We start from the raw sequence: 20301 nt of genomic DNA on the forward strand, positions 1-20301 counted from the left end.
TGCATCGCATTCACCCAGCTGTGTCAGGGAGCCAGCAGGAGGGGAAGGATGCTCCAAGCCACCACCCCATGTCATCAGGCAACAAAACCAGCATTGTCTGTCATGGGGTGATCATCCTGCAAGTTGTTTCTGGTGAGCGTGGATTTATGTGCTGGTGAAAATCCCTGGAGATTAATAATTTGTCTCAAGCAAATGGGGGACATTTCAGGAGTGATCCCTCCCTCCCTCCCTCCTGTGAAGTTACCCGTGTTGCAGTTGGGGTGGTTTTTTTCCTGCACTTTGATTAAAAATTTTTTTTTTTCCTTTCAAAGTCAAAAAATGACTGGGAATAGCCTCTGTAGCCCTACTGGTTACATGGGCCTGGAGTCCTTTATCTGGACGTGCTCAGGCATCTCTTTAGATTGCTCCCAGCCCCTGCAGTTTACGGCAATTTGAGTGAGGATGAGTTCAGAGACCTGTTGCAAGGGGGGGGAGCCACAGGGATACTGTTCCCAACTTGTCATGACTGGGTGTCCTCCTCAAGGAACATGTTTGAACATGGAGAGTATCACCACCTGAAAATAGGTACAGGAGGTCTCTGGATCATCTAGACCACTGAGGAATGGCTGTGGCTTCTCAGAACAGCCTCAGCCCTGCCTATCTGCTGGATGCTCACTCCACCACTGGCCATCCCCAGCAGGGTGGCTGTCTCTTGAAACAGAGAAACCCTCTGCAAGAACAAGACTGGGCCACAGGTGTTGGAGTGATGATGAGAGTAAGGGGAGCTCATGTCACACATTCCTGGATTATTTTTGTGGGAGAGCGCCATGCATGGCCTCAGCATCTCCTTGGCCTCTGGCTGTGGATGGTGAGGAGTGGGCTGGATGTGAATGCCAGCTGCTCTGTACCACCAATACTTAGAAGTAACAGTTACACTCCATGCTGAGCAAGTAGGACCTCGCAACCCCTGTGCAGTGATGCTTGGTGGCAAAGCACCACCTCTTTGGGTTTCATACCCTCTCTCTGTGCTCCAGGCCTTCTCCCCAAGCCAGGTCATCATAGTGTATCCCATGGGAGATATTATGCAGGATTTTCTAGCTTAGTTGTACAGAAATGGACCTCTCAGGGTTTGAGAGTAAGGGAAGTGGACATCTCTGATGGGACGTTAAAAGCCCCTTGCTGAGACTGGTGGGAGAGTTGGAAGAGATAATTTTGCTGGAAAGCACAAAATGAGCAAATAGGTGTTTGGTGTTGGATTCTGTACACCCACAGCCTCTCTCCCTGCAGATGCTGCTGGTGGACACTGGGAGAGAGCTGGAGACCATGTGCTCCTGGGATATATATCCTCTCAAAACAATCTCTGCCTTTTTGGAGCTTTGTTTTGGAAGAACTTGGTTTCTTATTGAATTTCCCTGCTGGCTTGCCTCATTTCAATGCTTTAGAGAGGAGTCAGCTCTTCAAAAATAATTCAAATTTAAAAAAAATCGCTGTTTCATTTTGAAACTATTCTGCTCCATCATGTGCAAATTGAAGCCATACCCATGGTCCAGATGGGATCTGGATGTTTTCCCTTGGGGATTGCCTGGCAATCATGCGAGGAGGCTTTTTGCTTGGTGACTGCCTCAAACCTGCCTTTTGAAACTCCTGGGGACATGCTTTTCCTTGACTGATGAGCAAACTGAGCATAGTGATTGCTTTCCTGGCGTTGAACCTCATCTTTCCCAGAAGTCTCATGTCCTCTGGCCCAGCTGATCCACCCCTTGCTGATTTGGGAAATGTCTTGGTCGTCCCCTGCAGAAGTGGAAATATGAGCTTACGTTGGGGGCAATGCAGATTTGTGGTCTGGGCTAAACTGACCCACAGGTGAGCTGTCAGGGAGGGGAAGGCGTGTCCCGTGGGAGTTGCCCACAAGCTGGGTTTTCCTCCAGTGAGTGAGGGTGCAGGTTGGAAAGGGCAGAAGATGCAACTACTGCCTGAGCACCTCCAAGGAGCACTCAAGGTTTGGGGGAGGCTGAAGTAGCCCGGTTCTATCAGCAACAGAGATCAAGGCTAATTCTGCTTAATGAACTCAGAGCATCCTCTCCACCTTTATTTAAACCTGTGTGGCTCCTCTGTGTCACCTTATGCAAGACTTTCAGCTGATTATCTTTAACCATGCACCTGGTTGCTAAATGGGTGGGTGCTTGTTGTCACTCAAGCTCCACATGTAAATAGGTTTGAGCAATGTTTTAACCTCAAACTGGTTTTTAATACAAAAATGCAGATCTGTCAGGGAAAATTCTTTTGCATATTGATGGCTTGATGAAAAGCAAAGTGTCTCATATCAGCAGTTTCAGATTAAACCTTTTTTAGGTTTGGAATTATTTTGGTTTTGAACTCAGTGCTACTGTGGGGAGGCAGGACCCACCTTTAAAAACCTTTCAGCAGTGAGGTGAGAGCTTCTACCATGGAGAAAGTTAAATGTGTGGTTAGACTTGGGATGATTTGGGGTTTTTCCTCATTTCCTACTGCTCTCCCAAATTCAGAAGATCTTTTCCTTTTGGATGCAGCCAAGGTCACACAGCACTGTCAAACCCAGGGCTCAGACAGGGCAGGCAGTGAAGCTCTGCTAGGATGTAGCTGTGCACAGGGTGTGTGACTTCTGACCAACCTTGGGATGCTGCAGGAGCTTGTGGCAGAGACAGGGTCGTTCCAACATGGGGGCTGCTATGAGGTTTTTGGTCAAGTTAGCACAAAAACATGCCTTGACAATTGTCCTTTTGGTGGAAGCTGAGTTTGGACTGAGGGTTTTCAAGGATAATTCTCCAGCAGATGAATTACAATGCTGGGGATGTCCCCAAGGAGCTGCTGTCCTCATTCCTGTTCCCTGAACAGCTGGTTTTCTGTGTGTCCCATGATGCTTGAGATCCTATGACCAGGGCAGGTTTCACACTGGCTGTACCCACGGGTGTTGCCTTGGAGGCATCTAGCAAGGAAGCATGAGGCAGCATGTGAATCAACCTGGGGAGGTCATGGCAGCTTGAAGTCAACTCCAGTTCTGCCAGGCTCTAACCTGAAGACTTCTTGCTGTGTTGGGTGGTGTTTCCTAGCCCAGGCAGCCCAAAAACTCCTCCCCTCCCCTCTATGCTTTGTGTCTCTGCCTCAGACCTTGGCAGAAGTAAGGTTTCCCAGAAATGGGACTAAGCAGGGGCTATCATCTCTTGGTGGAAGCATTGGGCAAGTTAGGGATGGCTCTGTAAGGGGTTTCTGCTCCAGCTCCCACTAGTCTCATCTTTCTCCAAGCTGGGTTGTGGTGCAGCCATGCATGAGCAGCACTGGGATGGGGGGAAGGAGGGAGAGGCTCCTGGCTTGCCCCTTCTATGCTGATTTCTTGCCCTCTCACTTGCAGCTGCAGCTACAGATGTTGGTGACCATGTGCTGGATCAGTCTAGAACCCCAGGAGAGAATGGACGGGTGGACCTGCAGGTTAACAAGGAGCTGATTCCTGAAGGGGAACTGCTGCTCCAGGTATGGTATGGTAGCTCAGTCATTTGGGTTCTTCCTTTGGTTCCTGCCATCTGCCAGGCATGATGGCTGGTCCCTGGCTGCTGAACCATACAGCAGCTGTGGGGCACAGGTTCCCATCTCCCATCTGTGGAGCAAGTGGAGACCCTGCCTTGCCAGGCACTGCTTTGCTGTGATTTCTGCAGGCACTGAGCACCTTGGGACAGGGACCAGTGACAGCGCCTGGCTGGAATGGGTCCCTGTCCCTACCCTTCCCTCCCACCCCCCACCACAGTTTGCTGCCACTTTGGTTATGCTGCAGCAGCTCTGTAGGGGCTGTACCATAAAACGCATCCATAAACAGAGCAGGGCTCAGAGTGGTGTTTGTGCCCTTCTCACAGAGACATCAGGTGCTGTCTGTGCCTGTAGCTTGCAGGTGTTAGCTGTCACTGAGCCCAAACCTGGCATTTTTCCTTGGGACCCGCTATAGCTCATGGACCCAAAGTATACAAGCTCATCCATCCCAACCAAGAGGTGCAGGGATATCGTACAACAGCACAGGGATTGATTCCTGATTAGTTTCCATGGTGGTGGGTTCCTTGTGCTCTAGTAAATGCCAAGAAGAGAATGGCGGTATCTGCAGGACAAAACATCCACCAGGAACTGTTTGCCCTACCTGGGGCATTGTATGAGCTCCCTAGGATGAGTTTACAGCCTGCCTGGGATGGAAAAAGCCCAGGTTCAGTTTTTAGGTTGTCGGGGCAGGGAAAGAGGGGAGGATGGATCTTGGAAGACAGTGGTGGACAAAATCACTGGGTGGTGGGAGCTTTACTTTGTAGAAAGGCCAGTGTGTGTCAAATTCAATAACTCCCAATGAACTTCAGATAACAAGGAGCTGGTGAATTAGCTGGCCAGAATTCTGTTTGTTTGGCCTGCAATTTGTAAATGTAAGCTAGAAGGAAATGGGATAGCAAGGTCACATGGAAAGCCTGGTTGCTGAATAAACATCTGGGCATGACAACTTAAAACATGCTGCTCCTTGGGGCTGCAGGCAAGTCTGTGCAAGACCTTTAATCTTTCCATGGCCGTGTTCCTGATGTTGCATGTCTCTGTGCTTTCTGGACTTCCAGTCCTCTCCTTCCTTCTTCCACCTTTCCAAACACTAGCAGCTGGAAGCCCTGCTCCTGCACAGACTTACACAAATGCCCACTGTTAAGGACAGGCAGGCAGGTGTAAGCAGAGCCACAGCAGAAGCCCCCATGGGGGATTTTGCTGAGGTAGTGACTCATGGGACCCCAGTGTGACTTCTGGCAATGAAGCTTGGACCATGTGAAGTCTCCTGTGAGACTCCCAAGAGCAGTCTCAGCTGTCTGCAAGTGTGATAGTCATGGAGGCACAGCAGGAATAACATGATAGCCAGGAGGGAAACTGTGGTTGCCCCAGTCCCATGATGGAGCTGCTCCCAAATGCTCTCTGGGGGTTTGAGCTGGGCCATATGACGGCAATTTGTTCAGCCACCAGAGCTTTGGCAGCCTTGGGTGATTGAAGACATCTGGAGAGCTTGTGAGGTGTTAATGTGACAGAACTCCCCCAGCTGAGCTGCCTGATGTTTGGTTTTGGGGGTTAGTTTTTTTTCCCCTCCCAAAGAGCATTTTAATCAGATATTGTAATTTGCAGAAAACTGACTCAGGCCCCTTGCAGGGGCTGCAGCACAAAAGAAAGGGACTGATCCTGCTGCAAGCTGGATCTGTACAGTATCAGGCAACATGCTCAACCCAACAGCCTTTCAGATATCCAAGTTACTTAAAAAAAAAAAAGCCAGCCCATGCTAGCCTCAGAGTGTCACTGTAAACGAGCAAATGTGTGAGCTATGTCAGTAGGTTGCTCCTGCCCCCTCTTTGTGTGGGGGGAGAAGGTGAGCGGAGCATGGCTGGCTGGACCCTTCTCTCCAGCCTGGTCTCAAGCAAACAGCACATCCCTGTGGTCCCCACTGGGACAGCTGAACATGGACAAGTTGGGCAATGAGGGCAGAGTCCATGTTTGTGGCAGTCCTGGCCTGATGCTTATGAGACCTGCTGAGACTTCTGCCCATGTTTTGACTAAACCCAGACTTCCATGTAGGGCTTTCTTTTCCTAATTTCTCTCCTTTTTATTCACTAATAAATTAAATCTATTACATACAAAAGCAGGGGGCAGGAATTACTATCTAGTGTTCACTGGGTGTGTGAGATCTTCTCCTTCCACCCTAGCCATGATCTCCATATTTTCTGAATAGTTTCTCTAATTTGGCATGGGTTTGATCTTTTTCAAGCAAGGAGCTACTAGTTGGGTATGGATTTAACTGCAAGCTGTGTGTATGTAATTGTAGAGTGCAAAGCAAGAAGTGAAGTTGGCAGATGGTATGAGCACAAAGATGTCTTTTACAGAGATTAGGAGTTTTGTTTTTAAAGCCTTATCTTCTGCCATCTAGAACATAAGCAAGAGGAGAGTAACTTTCCCAGTATGGTGTCTCATAGTGGCAGTTTAATGCCAGGACGTGTCTGAAGGCCTTCAAGAGAAATGGGGCCTCTTGAGACTTTTGTCAGGACCAAGAACACAATCAGATAAGAAGGGGTTGTGGTCCCATGTAATGGGAAACAGATGAGAACAGGATGCTGTCACGTCCTCAAAGATGTGTCAAACAGTCTGCACGCTTACAAGGACCAGGGGGTGCCGCTTCAGTTGTCACAGATGCAATGCCAGGGCCTTCACAAACCTGGGATCTGAATTTCCAGATTTTTCCACCTCTTTTGCTTTCAAGGTGGGTGTTGTTTTTAGCTGCATTACCATCTTTGAATGATAGCAGTGATGGGATTTGTTCTTACTTTGCATACTTAGTGATTAGTTGTTCACATACCCTTGGAGCTGAGAGCAGAAATCAAAGGGACAGAGGCATCCTCAAGGTACTAAGGAATAAAAGGCAGGTTTTGGGGGGTGATTGGAGAAAACATACAGAAATAAGGTTGTATAACGTTCTAATTGTAAAATTCAAGGTGAAGAGCAAGGCCCAAAGTATCTTTTGAGGTCATCCTTAAAATAAACCAGTGGATAAATAGGTCAGGTCAATGACTGACTGCAGTTTGGTTACTGTCTCTGAAGACTTCATTATGCTTGAACTGATGCTAGGCTCCTCCTGGAGTTACTGGACCCCTGCATGTCTCAGGGCAGTCTTTTCAACTGCCTGTTGGTCATTGAAGCTGTAGATAGGTTTGTTAGAGAAAATCAGAGCCACAGAAGAGTGGCTGGTAGAGCTGTAGAGGACTTAACTAACTCTAGGTATTTCATGAAACCTCTCCTTAGCTGGTCTCTGCTGATGCAGGAGCTGCCCTGTGGTGGAAGGGCTTCAACAATGGGTCTAGGAAAAAGTCATCAGTCCACCTTTGATCATTGCTTATGCTAATCCTGGGGGAAAAACAAAACAAAATCACAAAAGCAACTAACCAGCATGGTCACAAGGTGCTTTCCTTTTCGGGGAGTTTCTTGTTGATGAAGAAGGTCCTTTCCCATCCCAAAGGCTTAAGAAATACCTGGAGAAGTTCATCTTTCAGCAGCTGAATTGAAGCTAGGGAGAGTAACCCTGGGCTCCACTTACACTTTCAGGCACTTAATGGATTTGTCATTGCTGTGACTGGAGATGGCTACATCTTCTACATCTCCCCTACTGTGCAGGACTACCTGGGCTTTCATCAGGTGGGTAGTGCTTTTTCCTGGCTATAAATGGATGGATGCAGTCCAGCTCTGGGTAGGAGGTGCTGATAGCCCTGCCAGGGCTTTCTTTTCTCCCCTCCCAGCTCCCTTGGGTCGTTTTTGATGTACATTTTCAAGTGAGTCACATTTCTTGCGGACTGTGAATGCCAACAAGCGTGTTTGTGACTTTAGTAGGAACAGATGCAATCTGAGCAACGGCAAGCTCTGTATCCTCTTGTCTTTGTGTGTAAGAGGAGTGTGAGATTTTTCTTGTATCATGCTGCTGGGCCTGTGTGCTGTCACTTACAGAGGGCTGAGGATATCACAAAGGTGAGCAGTGTTAGTGCTTTGAAGTACTGTGGGCTATGCAGGATGCGAAGGAAAAGCAGAGCTCTCCCCACATACTGTTACCCTGTTTCCCCGACATCCAGCTCCTTTGACCAAAGGACTGAGTCAACAGGAGGACCGTGAGGCTGCCAAACCCATTTCATTGCATGGGTTTGTGGTGCACCTGCAGTGACTGATGCACTTTCTTTATCCTCTTTTTGCACCCTTGTGGAACTCACTGTCGAAGGATCCTCATGGGATGATGCTCCAAGTCAAAACAGCTGTTGGAGGCAGGGAGTGGTCTTCTCAAAGCACCCTTATGTCTGGTTAAGCAGGGGGCTCTGCTTTGGCATGTTTCTGAGGGTAGGGACATGGCAGTTGGTGGCCTGAGTTGCCCGTGGGCTTGGCAGGGCCATGCTGACCACCACAGCTTGCAGGACCAGGATGGGAAAGGCTAGTCCAAGACATGGCCCTAGACAGAGGGGGCTGTGGTGTGAGGACTTGCTGGTGTTTCTGTGGTGTGGCCAGCCTTACAGCCCATCTTTCCTGGTGGCCCACAGAAGGATGGTGGTTTGCACTGAGATGCCAATTCCCACAGGTTTGGAGTTAAAGAAGAAAAAAAACCTACAAAAAACCTTTTTAAAACAGAAAAAACCCCCTCAAGTCTGAAAAGGGAAAAAAAATCAGCTTGGTCAAAATATTTTGATCAACCTGGAATGATTTTTGACATTGATGTGTGGAAGAAACAAAAACAAAGCTGCTAATTTGCAGAGGGCTAGGGATGGCAACACAAGAGAGGCCTTGTGTGCTGTTGCAGACCAGCAATTTGTGCCCCACAAATTCCCCTCTGACAACCCACAGCTTTTCTGGCTTTTTGTCTGAATTTGGTTCTGAGAAGGTACTAAAAGTTAAGACATGCCAGGCAAATGCCTCTGCTCTAGCATTCACCCCACAGATGGAGAGCTTCTCAAAGAGCAGGGCCTGCTGTGGCAGGGGTAGGAGCTGGAGTTTCAGCGTGACCCTGGTAAAGGGTCAGGAGCCAGTGTGAAACATCCCTGGGAGGGCTGGGCAATGCCAGGAGAACCCCAGCCTTGCCAGTGTGGGGAACAGGCTAGAAAGCTTTGCTTAGCTATTACATCCCTGAGCAGCCAGTGTTACTCAGACATGGCTATTTCCGTTGCTTCTAGAAACTTCACAGCCATTCCCATGTCTTCCCCAGGCAGATTCACTCTCTGCTTCCTTTTCCTCCTTCCTGAGCCACACTCCCTAAAAGCAGCTGGTTCCCAGTCCTTGCTCTCCATGTGGCACATAAAGCTGGTTGTGTTTTCCTGTTTCTTTATACGCAATCACTCCCCATTTAGTACCCACAAAGGAAAGCCTCCTGTCTTCCTCCAGACACCTGCCAGGCTGGGCAGGAATCAACACTCTTCTCCCCTTGTGTTTTTCCAGTCAGATCTCATCTACCGTAGCGTGTATGAGCTGATCCATGCGGATGACAGAGCCACCTTCCGTTGCCAGCTGCATGGGGCCCTGGTGTCCGGCAGCACCCAGCAGGCTGCCAATGGTGAGTGCCAGGGCAGTCTCCAGTGACGATCCCTGGGGACCAGCCAGCTGCCTCTGTATGGCTACCCAGTGCTGGAATACCCTCCCGTGGCATTTAGAGTCACCAACCACAGCCCTGTGCTGAGGAGCCATCCCATAGCCTTCCCTTGGAACTTGCAACCATGCCAGGGGTTGGCACGGCCACCTGTCACCAAAAGCAGCCAATAGCAATGACGTGCTCTCTTTTGCTGTTCTGGAGGGATGGGGATGTTTCTTCCCAAGCCTTTTTGTTTTTCAGCATTTGAAATACACTGTATTTCAGTGGGAGTGGCTTGTTGCCTTGTTCCCATCTGGGAGGCAAGCTGAGCTTATGGGGACCAGAAACTATAGTGGACTGGTAATTTCCCATGACAAGGTCTTACCTGTTTTGTGAAGAGCATAGGCTCACTTGGGCAGCAAAGTCTCCACCAGGAGTGGGTCTGCAAGGCTATGAATTCAAGGTACACAGCTTGAAAAGCTCCATTTTCCCTTTGGTTTCCCAGCCTTTCCTGGTGACCAGCTGCTGCTGGCTGGATGCAGTGCTGCGTCCAGCCCCCAGCACCTCTGCCCCAAGAAGCCCTCCTTCATGGAGAGGAGCTTCACCTGCCGCTTCTGCTGCTTGCTGGATAACTCCTCGGGATTTCTGGTAATGCAGCCCAGCACCGGGACATCCCTCCACCCCCAGCGTGTTCCCTAGGGACCACTCGTGTCCCATAGGGGTGGGAGCATGGGCAGTTCCCACCACCCCATTCGTTTCACACCCACATTTTCTAATCCCCTCTAAGGCCTTGAATTTCTGCGGGCGCTTGAAATGCCTTCTTGGGCAGCAGAAGAGGGCATCAGACAGGTCCCCACTTGTTCTGTTTGCCATCGCAACTCCCCTCCAGCCGCTCTCCATCCTGGAGCTTCGGACCAAGACACTGATCTTCCAGACAAAGCACAAGCTGGACTTCACTCCCATGGCCTGTGATGCCTGGTAGGGCATATCTCGCCTTCCCTGTGGCAAAACCTCTGGTGCCAGACAAAACCAGAGCCCATGGGAGCAGGGTACTTCTGACCCAACTCCCATGGCAATGTGTGATGGTTTGCCCATCCACTGCAGTACCCCAGTTGTGCAGGGAGCAAATTAACTGGGTGCCAGCACTTCTTGGCTGCTGTGTTTTAGCCCAGCAAACCCAATATCAGGTGGTTTTGTGGAAGAGGGGATGCAGCTCAGCCCAGGATGGAGAGTTGCACCACCCAAAGTGGTTAGCTGCCAGGGCACCAGGCAGGGGATCACATCTGGATGGTGGGGTGCAATTGGGGGATCCCTCCCACTACCCATGGTGTCACTGGGTTTCTGTACTGCTTCCAGGGGAAAGGTTGTCCTGGGGTATACAGAAATGGAGCTGTGCAGGAGGGGGTCCGGGTACCAGTTTGTGCACGCAGCCGACATGATGTACTGCGCAGAGAACCACGTGAGAAGTGAGCACTGAGGGGAGCAGCAGCCCTGGCTGGGGGGAACGTTGGTGTGGGTGAATTTGTGGGGACCCTTGCAGCTCCCTAGCACTGGTGCAGGTCTGTCCATGCCAGTACCATTGTTCCTTGGTGAGCCGTCTGTCCGGGTCTGGAGCGGCTCTGGTAAAGGCTCTTCCCTCCTGGGTGATATCTCCTCAGGGAGCAGCGCTGCACATGGCATTCTGCCTATTCTGCCCCCATAGCATGGGCACAAAGTGATGCTCAGCATAGTGGCATCTTGCCCATGCCATTTGTCTGCCCCTGTGGAGTAACCACATCTGTGCTGCCTCTCTTCTCTCTCTGCCCCAGTGATGAAGACAGGGGAGAGCGGGCTGACTGTTTTCCGGCTGCTGACCAAGAAGGGCGGCTGGGTGTGGGTGGAGGCCAATGCCTGGCTGGTATACAAAGGGGGCAAGCCTGACTTCATCATTGCCCGGCAGCGAGCCCTGTCGTGAGTATCGCTGGGTCTCTGTGTTCTGCTCTTGGTGTGGCTGGCCGCAGGGCTGCTCAGGGCATGCAGAGGCAATGAGGGTGGAGGAAAGGGTGGTTGGGTTGCATGGTCAGCACTTTGCAATACATGCCTTCCTGTAGCAGGGGGGCATGAGCAAAACTCCTCTAAAAAGGTGGTTGCAGACATGCTCACTTCTGCCTGGGGTGAGCCCTGGACATGCATCCCTTCCCTGAGCCATGCAGACCTCCTCATGAGCTCCTCAGAGCCCCCCTCATCCACCAGCAGCATGTAGCCAGTCCAGTCCAGCACCCTTTTCTTCAGAAAAGCCAGGGCAGGGCTGTGAGCTCCCATCTCACTGTTGGGAGGGTGGTTTTGCCTGGCCCAGAGGCTCATGCTCATCTTGTTTCCATCTCTCTTTTTTCCCTCTGCTCTGAAGGAATGAGGAAGGGGAGGAGCATCTGCGAAAGAGAAACCTGCAGCTGCCTTTTAGTTTTGCCACGGGGGAAGCAGTCCTGTACAGGAATGACCTGCCTGAGTTCCTGGACTCCTTCCAGGCTAAGGAGGAGTCACAGACACAGGCAGACTCCTGCACGGGGCAGCACTTGGTAGACCCCAACTCTCTTCTTGGTGCCATGATGAAGCAGGATGCATCCATATACATCTCCCATGCTGATAATGTGCCTCAGTTCTCCTTGCCAGATCTCATTGCTGAGCCTGATAGACTGAGTCAGAATGAGGAGGTTGGTGATGCAAAGGAGGACGACTCCCTCCTGGTTGTTACCAAAACCCTCTTTGAGAAGACCAAGGTGGATGGAAATATCTGCCAGACTTTCCAGAGCCTCAACATGGACAGTGCAGAGCTGCAGCGATGGGAGGAGACTCTGCTCAGCTTGGGTGCAGCAGAGGAGCCACCAGCTCACGAGGCTGGCGAGAGTCTAGGCACTGAGATGACATCCTGTGTGGAGCAGATGCTCCTCCGGGAGGATGCTGGGAAGAGCATGGACTTACTGCACTGCAGTACATTGCCCTGCAATAAGGGAAACAGTGCTGTGGCTCACTTCCAGCATTGCTGGGCAGCTAATTCAGCATTTCAAGCCCCATCACAGCCCCAGACACCTGGTGCACAAGGCCAAGATGCTATGGTCTCTCTAGTGTCTGTTACATCTGAGGTCATCTCTGCTCAACCAGAACAGCAGGTCCCATTTAACCCAGCCAGGCTGGTGGGAGGGACTGCTCTGGATGTCCTGGTCTCCAGCAACAAGTCCTCTGTAGCACTTCAGCTGGCGAACCCAGAACAAGCAATTGAAGCAGGAGTTACCACCTATGCTCTTGTAGATAACACTATTCCTGATGATCAGAGCCAGCCTGACTGTGAACTGGTGGGCTCAATCTGCCCACCTCCGTTGCACTCAAATGCACTAGTGACTCGGCGGCACAATGTCCCAATCCAGGCAAACCCAGCCAATGCTTTGGGTCAGAGGTCTTCTCCAGCAGGTTGCCCATCAGATGCTTGGATGGCCACAGCTCCAAAACAGCTGGAAGCAGCAGGAATACACCTGGAGTCACAAACTCAGCTGGCCAGCAGCCCCGAGAGCCTTCTGGGGGCTGGGCTGTGGTTGCTGCCCTCCCAACCTGCTCCTTGCCCTGCACGGGGCTTGCATGAGTCCCTGTTCTCTGGGGCTGGGCAGCTCTGTGGTGCGGAAGCTGCTCTCCCTGCACAAGCATCAGCACACTTAGGAGTCAGCCAGCTGCGAGGGGATGGTGGCTTCCCCAAACAGCCCCCAATACTCCCCCTGGAGCCCAGCTTTTCCTGGGAAGGGGAGCAGGACAAGTGGCTTGTGCAGCACCAGTCATGGCTTCTGCACACTGGGGCAGCTCCTTGGAGATGTGTTGGGGCAGGTCCAGTGCAACACAGCGGACTTCTGTTGGGGTCTAGCATGGGTCCCAGCACTCACCAGATGGACCACATATTGCTGCCTGAGTGCCAGTACAGAAATAACCTTCTTGGGCATGACAGTGCTTTTCTTAATGATGCCTCTAAAATATCCCTTCCCCAGCAGCTGGGTGCTGTGCCTTGCCCCAGTGAGAGCCACCCTGGAGCATCATGTTCCTCACTGGGCTCCATTTTGAGGTGCTCAGCAGGTCTCCCTGCAAAGGTGGGTGCGGGAGCACTGCCACCCTCTGAGCAGGGCCCTGGCTTCCCATCAGCATCCTTTGCAGGCCAGCAGCCGCTCTGTGCCTGTGAGGTCCAGCTCAAGGTGAGGTGTGAGGGCTGCAGTACCTGAGCGGTGCACTGGCTCAAATGGATGGAGTGAAGGGTGGTGCTGCAGGGATGCAGGCACAGCATCAGATGTGGGCAGCCTGTCTTGAAGCCTCACTGTGAATTAGGAGCCACATTTTGAAAAGCCACCAGCAATCATAAGCTCTTCTGGCTGTGCACACCTGTGAGTGGTGCCCTGTGCTCCCTGGTTACTCAGGATTTTGTCTTCCAGTGCCTGAAACAAGGTGCCCTCGCAGAGCTTCCATGCAGTCTAGGATGAAGTGTTTTGTGGTTGTGTTGTGTGTTTTGTTTTTTTTTTTTGTTTGGTTTTTTTTTTTTCCCCATGAGAAGTCTTTCTCATGGGAAAGACTTTGCCTGCAGAGAGGTTTGTCAGACTCTCGAGGTCAAGGAAAGGACCCCCTGTTTGCCGGTCCATGTGTTCCTGGCAACCTCTTGCAGACAGACCTGCTGGCCTTAAAGGAACCACAGCACTGAATTGCTGTTTCTTGATGCAGCATGGTCTCCTCACTGCCTGTGTGTGTGGACCACCCTTGTCATGTTGCTGCTCAGTCCAATGCATCATCTCAGCCTGCCTGAGCCCCTCTGGTCTGCTCCTTGCTCCCTCCCTCATGTGCTTTCCATCTCTTCTCCTCCTCCTAAGCCCCTGGTGACCCATTTCCTTTGGAAAAGGGGATGTTACCAAACACTTTGAGAAGCTGAGCATCATTTGAAGGGTGTCTGTGGGAGGTGGAGTTGGTGAGAGCAGAGGCAGTCTGGGATTTTGTGCTCCTCAGCAGCCTTCCCGGGGAGTTCGGGAGAAGCGGGTAGCAGGCTGTGTGACCTTCCCTTCCAGCAGGGTGGGGAAAGTCCAGCCAAGCTCTCTTTGGGTTTGTCACTGTTCTGCCGTTGCCTTCCTCTTCTGTGCTCAGCAGTGCCATCAGGTGGAGGAACGATGGATTTTACTCATGCAGTTGCTCAGGTTGGTGTGGATTTGCCCAAGCTATGAGAAAGTAAGTCAGGAATGGATGCAGTGATTGCTGTCTGCATCTTCACTTCAGACCAACTTTGTGCTCTTCAAGCTGTTGTCCTGCAGATCAGCACAATCACTTTGAATTCCCCTTCTTTTGTATTTTTTAACTTTTTTTTTCCTCCTCCTCACCATGGGCAAATTCTCCCAGACCTGTCAAGGAAAACCTGCAGAAAAGCAATGATGGGGGTGGGTTTCATTCAAGACCAGATGTGGCAAGTCAGGTTGGTCAAAGCTGATAGAGGTTGGGGACCTCACATCTTCCCCACCTTGCACCCATCACCCTGAGCATCACATCTGCCTCTCACACCAGTATTAAGCACGTACTGTTTGTCAAGTGAGTAAAAATCATGTAATTAGTGCAGGGCTAGCCCAGCAGCAAGCCTGCATGTGTCTTGGTGTGGGGTGGCCTCATCTCCCTGGGTCTCTTCCTTCTTGCCTTGCTTTGCTCTGTCGGGGCTCCTGGGGCTGCTCACAGGTCAAGATGGGGCTCCGGAAGAGTTGCGTTCCTGGGTCTGCTGGGAGCAAAGTGATGCTTGAAATACACCAGACCCCTCTAAAGTGACCTGGAGGAGCACCTGGAATGGGGCAAGGAGCTGACTGGCCGTGATACAGAGCCTTAGAAATCAGTGGACCCAAAAAGCAGCAGGATGGGACTCTGTTCACCAGTGTTTGTTGTCCTAGCACCTGAACCAGTGCATGGCTCCAGCCAGGGTGTGCACCTTGGGGAGGGGGCACCCTACCAAGCTCTGCTCTTTGGGGCTGAGACAGACCCCTGGCACTCTGTTACTTGTGTATTACCTCTTTATATGTTGTGTATGTGCATGTAATCTCTTTTCATGGTGGTGTCTCATTTTACGCTTTGTGATTTCTTTGTATTGCTGTTGGCAGATGGATGATTCCAAGGAGAAAAAGATGTCCTAAAACTCACCCGCTGTATTTGGCTACATATTAAAAGGCAATTTGCTTTGTATAGTGGTGATGGTTTATTTTGACCTGAAACAGTGTCTCTCCATTTCCCTCTTAACTGAGCAAGTATTTGAAAAAGCCCAAGTCTCATTTCTTTGGGCTTTGGCTGAAGGAGGAGGACAGTCCTAGCTCACCCCCTCATTCTGCATCAGGGGAGACCAGGGGCTGGGAATACAAGTGGGGAAGGGCTGTGCTTTACCCTGTACAGGATAATTTTGTGGAGAAATGCAGCTTGTGGATACCCTATGTTATAGGCAATGAAAACAGTTTGCTGCCCTGTGTGTCTATGCTCTGGCCTTGCTTGGGGCCTGGTGCTGTTGCTGTGACTTGGTGGGGCAGTTTGGAAGGGCAGAGCTGGGGTGACCATGGCCATGGCTGGGGCATGCGCACACCCCCTGCCCCTGGGTTAGTGTGCAGCTGTGTGTGCCGAGCCCAGGGTGGGTGTGTGACACACTTGTTCTCACTGTCCCCAGCCACTATAGGTACGCACAGCAGCAGGGCATTGCACTCCTGACCACGCTGTCAGCAGTGGAGCTCACAGGTATGGTTACGCTCTTCGCACTGATCTGTGCACATGGCTTCCTGAGAGTCACTGCCATGCATGCCGCGCACAGACACACAGACTCACCACAGACACTCTGATGATACACGCACCCTTGCAGTGGCATGCACAGTCACACTGACGGTCATCCTGGCATGCCAACTTGACTGCAGTGACACAGGTGCCAACACCCCTCACCCTCATGGGTGGTGAGGCTCACTGCCCCATTCACTCCTGTCTTCCCCACCTGCCTCTCATTGCCCTCCCATCCCCCCTCACCTCTCAATCCCTCTTCAGCCCCCGATATCCTCATTCATGCCCATCCACACATTACACCCCCATATCCCTGCCCCGCCAGTCATATTTGTGGAAGATTCATATTCACCACCCATAGAACCATGGAATCATTAAGGTTGGGAAAAAACCACTAAGATCGTTGAGTCCTACTTTCAGCTTTCACCCCCATGCCTCTCAAACCATGTCCCCAAGTGCCACATCTACAGGTTTTTTGAACATCTCCAGGGATGGCGACTCCACCACCTCCCTGGGCAGCCTGTTCCAATGCCTGACCACTCTTGCAGTAAAGACATTTTTCCTCATATCCAATCTAAACCTCCCCTGGCACAGCTTGAGGCCGTTTCCTCTCGTCCTATTGCTTGTTACTTGGGAGAAGAGACCAACACCCACCTCACTACAGCCTCCTTTCAGGTAGTTGTAGAGAGCGATATGGTCTCCCCTCAGCCGCCTCCTCTCCAGGCTAAACAGCCCCAGCTCCCTCAGCCGCTCCTCACCAGACTTGTTCTCCAGACCCTTCACCTGCTTCGTTGCCCCCCACAACCCCCCTCACCTCCCAACCCCACTTCAGATCTCAACCCCCTCCGCCCCCCAGCCCCTCCCCTCCCGGGGCGGGGCCACTCCCGCTCCATCTCCCCGCGGGGCGACGCGGCTCCATCGGGGGATGCGCTGGGCGCTGCCATGTACGCGGGTCGCAAGCGGAGGAAGCCGGTGCCCCGGGCGTGAGTGCGGGCGAGGGGAAGCGTCGCGGGTAGGGAAGGACGGAGGGGAGACATGACACGTCCGGTAACGCGGCTTTGCCCGGCAGGGTACGGCCGGGGCCGGTCGAAGGTGGTACCTCCAACCCCTCCAAGCGGCACCGGGAGCGGCTGAACCGGGAGCTGGAGCGGCTGGCGGGGCTCCTGCCCTTCCCCGAGGAGGTGGTGGCCGGGCTGGACAAGCTGTCGGTCCTGCGGCTGAGCGCTGGCTACCTCCGCGCCAAGAGCTTCTTCAGCGGTAAGGAGCGTTTCCCCCCCTTTAATTCCACACACACACCCCCACACCCCGAAGTGGTTTTTCCCCCCTTTCTAACACCGGATTTTCTCACTTTGCAATTTCAAGTGGAAGGCTTTACGATGCATCGTGCCTCGGCAAAAGCAAAACTCACACTTGTTCCGAATTGGAGAGATCTGAACAAATGAGGTTGATTTTATTTGTGGGCTCTGCTGAGGAAAAAATTTAGGTTTATGCAGGAGAATTTCAACGTGATCCCGGGCTGAGGCTTTGTCAGGCAGAGCCGGGAGGGTAGTGGCGTATTGTGCGGCCCAGTTAGAAAGTTTCATGATGCAAGTAACTTTTTATCCCCCCCGTTAAAATAGACTGGTGAAGTACTTAGTGTGCTGACAATGAATAATAATTACCTGTGATGTGGTTACAGTTTATTTAGGAACATTTAAAGATAGACCATGTTAAAAGCATGTCTGCATTCCTCTCGGCTATAATTGTTGTAATTACGAGGAGCCCACAGGAGGGTATTCAGGCAGCCCTCGAATTTCCTGGTGAAATAGCAGTGGCTTGAGAATGTTGCATATGACCTCAGAAATGCCATGATTTCTGTTTTTAACTTCTTTCCCTTTTCCACTCTCTTTTAAACACTGCTTGTAGGATTGGCGAGTGGGTGAATGGCCTCAGAGACGAGTCGTTTGCCTTGCAGCGCCAGGTCAATTTGTTTGACTGTATTGGCTGTGTTTTCCGCAGTGGTTTTGCCCTGGAAAGGAGCACTTCTGCATCAGCCTTTGCAACACTGAATGTGTTGCCCAAAACCCATCATCTGCAACGATGCTCTGAAGCAGAGGAGGACCAGTGTGGTGCTGGTGTTTCTGAAGCACGCTTTTTCTTGTGTGGGGTGGAAGTCTGTGGTGCAGTGTGGGCCTTGCTTTTTCCCTGAAACATTAATAATTTAAAGTTTGTTGCTTAAAGACTTTATAAAATGGAGAGGTAGTAGCAATTCCTTAAAAAGGTAGTTTTGAAATGGCAGGTCGTTTTGCAAAGCATCACAAAAAGGAGTTGCTTTGAGGCTTGTCATCCTTTCCAGCGTGATTGTGCTGTGATGCTGGGGAACAGTGAGCACAGGATGAGTCTGCAGGTGATGGTCCCCCTGCCCCTGCATCCTGGGGTTGGATGTTCCTGCCTCCCTGGCATGGTGGGTTACTTAGGTTTGCATAGCAAGAAACTGGGAAATCCCGTTCTGAGATTCTAACTCTTCTTCTTTTCGCCCTTCTTTTCGCCCTTCTTTTCGCCCTTCTTTTCGCCCTTCTTTTCGCCCTTCTTTTCGCCCTTCTTTTCGCCCTTCTTTTCGCCCTTCTTTTCGCCCTTCTTTTCGCCCTTCTTTGGTGTGTGTGTCATTCTATCTGGTTTGATTTTGAGATGCCAACTTCCCAACCATGTGTCTGAAGCTATAGAATGGTACCATCACAGTAATTCAGGTATGGGAGGGAAGGAAGAAAGCCTCATTCTTTTAGATGGAAATAGTGACTGCAGACCACCTTCAGTGTCTTTAAATCTTTAAAAGGAGCACTGGGCAAACCCATCTAAAAAATCAAATTATTTTAAGTGACTTGAGTCCCTTTCAGCATGAATGCCTGAGTGATGTTGCTCTCTGACAAGCTGTGCTGGAGCTGAGATAAAGTTCAACTTTGGAAGGCTGCTCTTCAACCTTCTCGGCTTATTCCTTCCTTGCCTTTTTCTTTTTTGGTTGGTTTTTGGTGGCTTTTGGGGGGTTCATCTGCATATTTTTTTTTTTTTTCCCCTTGATTTGTCAGGGAGCAGGGTTAAGAGGGGCAGCCGGGGTCTGCCTGCCTGCTCACTGCTGAGCCAGGTGAGCTTTTGTGCTCTGACTCCCGCTCAGGATCTTTCAATATGTGAAATGGGATCCCGAGGAGGCTGTTTTAGCTGCTGACTGCTGCCAAGTCCCGTGTGAGATCAGATCAGAAAACACAGTGGGTTTGGGATCTTTTTTGTTTATTGAGAACAGCCAGCCCACCCCAGAGCTGTCAGAAGGCAGCTCAGAAACGGGCAGTGCAAACCATCGTATTGACCCAGGAGGAAGAAATCTCTCCCTCTCCAAGAGACCAAGGAAAATCAGGGGCCAAAACTAGAGTGTGCTGCCATGCCTTGTGCAGAGAAGCATCTTTGCGACATGTCCTGCCGGAGCAGGTCTCAGGTGGTGAGAATGATCACTGACATCAATTCACCCAGCAGGTTTGTGCCAGCTGCTGTTTCTCCAGCCCCCATCTTAAATAATTTGTTCTATGTCTCCTTCTTCTGGCTATTTGAAAATTAATTAATTTTGATTTATGCATAGCTTGTGTATGGGGAAATTTTTACGGGCATAAGTGATTAAAACCCAGGGGGTTCTAGAGCTTGGTCACGGGGTAAAATCTTTGGAAGCTTCTGTCATTCTGTTTTGGGCTTGTGATAAATTCTTCAGAATGCAGAACAGGCTTCACAGCTCTTGTTAAGCACGTACCTGCATTTACATTGCAGTAGCTAATCTGCCCAGGTTGGGGTAGATTGACTGAGCTCTGTGGTAGCAGCAAACCTTCTGTTTAGCCGTCAGAGATGGCTGAGGTACATGCAGATGCTTCTTGCATCTGAACAGTGGAGTTTTGAACATCAGTTTGGTGAGATATTACCAGGAGGACTTTGATTTTTGTATGAGGATTTTTGTATTTTATGTGGCTTACATTGAAACCCTTCCTGCTCCCTCTCTGCTTGTTTGGGAGCATGATTTTAGGTGTGCAGTTAGGTCATAGAAATCAGAGGATTTAAGGCCACTCAGTGTTTTGTTCTTTAATCTTTGGTATGGTTTAGAGACCATCAAACATTGCCTTTGTTAAGCAGGGTTATTTATCTAAACAAACATTTTTCTCAGGGTGACATGCCAAGTACTGTGTTGGGTGTCTCTGCTGCAGAGCCCCTGATGCCAGACTGTCTTCTTCCAAAGGACAAAAGCATCTGTGTGTACGTTTGTCTACTAATTCTGTTCCTTTCTTGTGGTCTGGCAAATCTTTTCAGTTTAACAAAGGGGGAAGCAGTTTATTGCCAGGAGTTTGCCATGTGTGTTCAGCATCTCTGGGAAAGGACGGTTCTTGGCTGTGATAGCTCCTGGCCACGGTCTTCTCCTG

The 20301-nt window shown here is 50.8% G+C and overlaps 2 protein-coding genes across 2 annotated transcripts in view; both read left to right on the forward strand.

Moving 5' to 3' along the window:
- LOC142057689 (uncharacterized) overlaps positions 1-15304 on the forward strand; it is a 29907-nt gene extending 14603 nt beyond the window's left edge. The window contains exons 3-10 of the mRNA XM_075094179.1: positions 3368-3486; positions 7102-7191; positions 8965-9079; positions 9600-9742; positions 9882-10072; positions 10451-10560; positions 10903-11044; positions 11481-15304. Coding sequence (XP_074950280.1) covers positions 3368-3486; positions 7102-7191; positions 8965-9079; positions 9600-9742; positions 9882-10072; positions 10451-10560; positions 10903-11044; positions 11481-13329 — 2759 coding nt within the window. The 3' untranslated portion in view covers positions 13330-15304. The remainder of the gene's footprint in view (positions 1-3367; positions 3487-7101; positions 7192-8964; positions 9080-9599; positions 9743-9881; positions 10073-10450; positions 10561-10902; positions 11045-11480) is intronic.
- A 1496-nt stretch (positions 15305-16800) lies between these two features.
- LOC142057691 (aryl hydrocarbon receptor-like) overlaps positions 16801-20301 on the forward strand; it is a 28186-nt gene continuing 24685 nt past the window's right edge. The window contains exons 1-2 of the mRNA XM_075094181.1: positions 16801-16857; positions 16944-17131. Coding sequence (XP_074950282.1) covers positions 16817-16857; positions 16944-17131 — 229 coding nt within the window. The 5' untranslated portion in view covers positions 16801-16816. The remainder of the gene's footprint in view (positions 16858-16943; positions 17132-20301) is intronic.

The sequence above is a fragment of the Phalacrocorax aristotelis genome, chromosome 5, assembly GCF_949628215.1.
Source record: "Phalacrocorax aristotelis chromosome 5, bGulAri2.1, whole genome shotgun sequence".
Classification (NCBI taxonomy): domain Eukaryota; kingdom Metazoa; phylum Chordata; class Aves; order Suliformes; family Phalacrocoracidae; genus Phalacrocorax; species Phalacrocorax aristotelis.